Source organism: Fulmarus glacialis, unplaced genomic scaffold (genome assembly GCF_000690835.1).
Source record: "Fulmarus glacialis isolate BGI_N327 unplaced genomic scaffold, ASM69083v1 scaffold15467, whole genome shotgun sequence".
NCBI lineage: Eukaryota > Metazoa > Chordata > Aves > Procellariiformes > Procellariidae > Fulmarus > Fulmarus glacialis.
In genome coordinates this window covers 8,193-11,375 of record NW_009223931.1, presented here as the reverse complement: position 1 = coordinate 11,375, position 3,183 = coordinate 8,193, and the positions used below count along the sequence as shown (strand labels likewise).

Sequence of the window (3,183 nt, the reverse complement as noted above, 5' to 3'; positions counted from 1 at the left end):
GAAAGAGGACCGGACAGGCCGCACTGGGAGGCACTGGCACTGGGAGGCGGATGGCATGTCCCTAGGAAAGGTCCTTCTCCTAAAGACACCACGAAGTGGAGAAGGGATGGAAGATGTGCTCCTGCCCCTAGACTACAAGGGACTTTCCGGTGGCATGCAAGGTACACGACATGGCCACCACTGTGGCTACCACACATGAAGGATGGACCACCAGACATGACACGGGGGTCTCACCCCAACCCCTGCCCCTGGTGATGACCAGCGCTTTGGAGGACATATGGGAAAATGGGACACCAATTCTGGCCGGCTTGATGCCAGGTTTGCAGATAGAGGAGAGAGAGGACATTTAAAGAGGACGTTTTCCTTTGGCTCTCATGCGTGCGACTCACCCAAGGAGCTCGCTGCGTGAAAGCGAGAGCTTGCAAGACGAATAACACAGCATCACCCCCTGCCCGGAGCACTGCCTGCAAGGCTCCCGGCATTTTCCAGACCCGGACACTGGTCTGTAGCCATGGCACCAGGTCCTGGTGGCCAGCGTGGCCACGTCCCAGGTCAACATGACCCACAAGCATGAGATGAGGGGGGTGCACCGCTTTGGCCCCCCCTTCGGCTCTGCCCAGGGAGGTGCTGCGTCCTTGGGCTGGGCTTTTCCTGCCTGCCCCTGCCCACAAGGCATTTTGAGGCAGAAAGAGCATGTTTTGGGATTATCCATCCTGTTTTAGGTTGCAGCATGGAACTTCTTTTAAAAGCCTCCTGGGACAGATCTGTCCTGCTAAATAGGTGCGTGGCCGCTTCCTACACCCACAGCTTCTCCCTGCTCTTAGCCGGGGTGTGGTGCAAAACCACAGCGAGCCAGAAAAGGTCACCAGAAAACAAACACAAGGCTATTCCTAAAACCCTGCCGGAGCCAAGCATGGGAGGACAGCCCGGGAGGTCCTCACGGGGCTCTGGTGAGTGCCTGGTGCAGGCAGCTGAGCCCCACTGCATGGCAGGAGCACCACAAACCCAACGGTTTTGCCCTTCTCCCTCCAGTCCCTGGACTCTCTCCACCGCTGTGCCTTGGTGGAAAGGTCTCGGTGCAGAGGTTGTTCATGGGCACGCTCCCAGCTCAGCAAGATTTCCTCTTCCCCCAGGAGCTCCAGGTGGGACTCTCACACCCGTGACCAGTGTCTCTGCCCCTCGTGCCAGTGGTCTCCAGAGCCGGTTTGCTGCCCAACCAGACCCCACGACCCCCCTGGGAGCATGCACAGAGGCTGGTCCTTACCTTTGAATCCCCGCATCCCCACTGGACCTGGAGGGCCAAGGTCTCCTTGGTCCCCTTTCAAGCCACGTGGTCCTGGTGGTCCTCTCTCCCCGGGTAGCCCTGGAGCGAGGACAAAGAGGCAAAATGACCCTGTTGCAGCAGAGACCTACACAAACCCGATGTGCGCACACATTCACGCGCTCACACGTGTCCTGCTTGCCAGCAGACGTGCCAGGTGGTCTCCGGTTCTTTGCCAGAAGTCGGGGACCATCAGGAGACACCTGAGAGTCCACCTCATCCTCTCTTTATGCACCTGCCCCTGGATACAGGATGGATTTAACCCAGAGATGGGCTGGTGCTAATGCAGCTCTGAGCATCTTAAGGCTCAGATTAAGGTAACTGGGCTCCAAAGCTGGAGACCAAGAAGGAAGAGCGAGGAGCCAGGGTAGAGCAGAGACCCCAAGGAGACATGATGTGCCCAGCATGAGCTGCACGTCCCTTGCATCCACGCTTGCTGACCAGGTGGGTTGCTATTTATTGGAGAAGGGTTTGGATTAAAACCCCTTATCTGAGCACCCCTGACCTCCAGGAGGTGGGAAATGGGGGCTTTAGTCTGGGAGCTTGGGCTTCCTTCGTAGGCGACACATCCAAGCCCTGGAGGTGACCTCCATCCACACAGGCCAGCAAGGGGAGGTGGAGTGAGGGACCCCTGTGATGGTGAAGGGCTCTGGTGGGACCTGGGGGTGGGCCCACCAGACCGACCCAGCAGGGACTCAGCCTGAGCCTGAGTTTGGGTCAGGTCTGAAGCTCCTTGGGGGAGAAGCTCCTCCAGCACCCGAGCTCAGCCCCCTGCCTGGCCCGATGCTGCTGGTCTCCCCTCCCCGTGCGGAGGGAGCCCTGGATTCCCTTGGCACTGCGCCTTCCGCCCCTCCTGGGCAGGGCTTTTCCAAACTTAGTCAATATTTCCTCTGGTTTAAGAGGCAAAAAAAGCTGCCAGGAGGAATTTGGGCACCAGCTCCAGTGGACATGCTCTGGGGCTTAATTCTTTCCCTGCTGTGTCTGGCCAACACCTCGCCTCCCTCCCGGGGGGGATGCTGCAGCGTGTCAGGACCTGGCTTCGTATTCGGGTAGAGGAGCTGAGGCAGGAGCAGGATGGTACATTTGCTGTGCAAAAGGGGATTTACCAGGGATGCTTTACAACGCCTGGCTGCACCTGAACCTGACCTTCTCATATCCAAAGGGCTGGTGCTGCGACCGCATCCAGAAAAGCACCAGAGAAAAAGACCTAAAAATAGTGGCCCTTTCAGCAATTCTTCCCGAAGGTGAACCTCCAGAGATTGTTTTGTTTTTCTGTTTAAACAAAGAAATAAAAAAAAAGAAAAAGCAAAAAGGAAAGAAGCCAGACGATATATTTCTGATGCTTGTTACACCCAAGAAAAACAGCCATGAATCTGTCAACGCAAAAAAATACAGCCGTCGGTGAAACGAGCACGGGCAGCCAGCGCTGAGAAGGGCTTTCAGAGAGCGATCGGGTTTCCAGGCTGGCTCTGCCTAACTTGGCTGGTCCTGCTGCCCGCCGGGTAGAATCGGGGTACCAAAATGTGAGGTTTTAAGCCCAGCCCAGTACCGGCAGCTCAGATGCACGGGGCCGAGACGCTGAACCTGACTCTGACACCGATAGTCCTACATGGGTCGTGTCTTCAGCAGTCAAGGTGAAGCTAGGGCTGGACATCCTCTGGGATGGAGAAGGAGGTCCCTGCCCCAGGCAGGACAGATTCTGTCACCTCAAGAAGAAAGAGCCCCTTGGGGACAGAAAGTCCTCACCAAAGGGGATCCTCCATCACCTCTGTGCCATCCCCAGCTCTTGGATGCAAAGCCAATATTTCTAGGTTTGGCTTAAAATTAGAAACAGGCTCAAGCCGAGTCGTGTTTCTCGGGGT

The 3,183-nt window shown here is 56.8% G+C and overlaps 1 protein-coding gene across 1 annotated transcript in view; it reads right to left on the bottom strand.

Annotated features, from left to right (window-relative positions):
- Positions 1–1,151: 1,151 nt before the first annotated feature.
- The window catches only part of LOC104079831 (scavenger receptor class A member 5-like), a gene marked incomplete at its 5' end in the record, with an annotated part of 9,328 nt that continues 7,296 nt past the window's right edge, over positions 1,152–3,183 (bottom strand). Inside the window, one exon of the mRNA XM_009581995.1 lies at positions 1,152–1,363. Coding sequence (XP_009580290.1) covers positions 1,152–1,363 — 212 coding nt within the window. The remainder of the gene's footprint in view (positions 1,364–3,183) is intronic.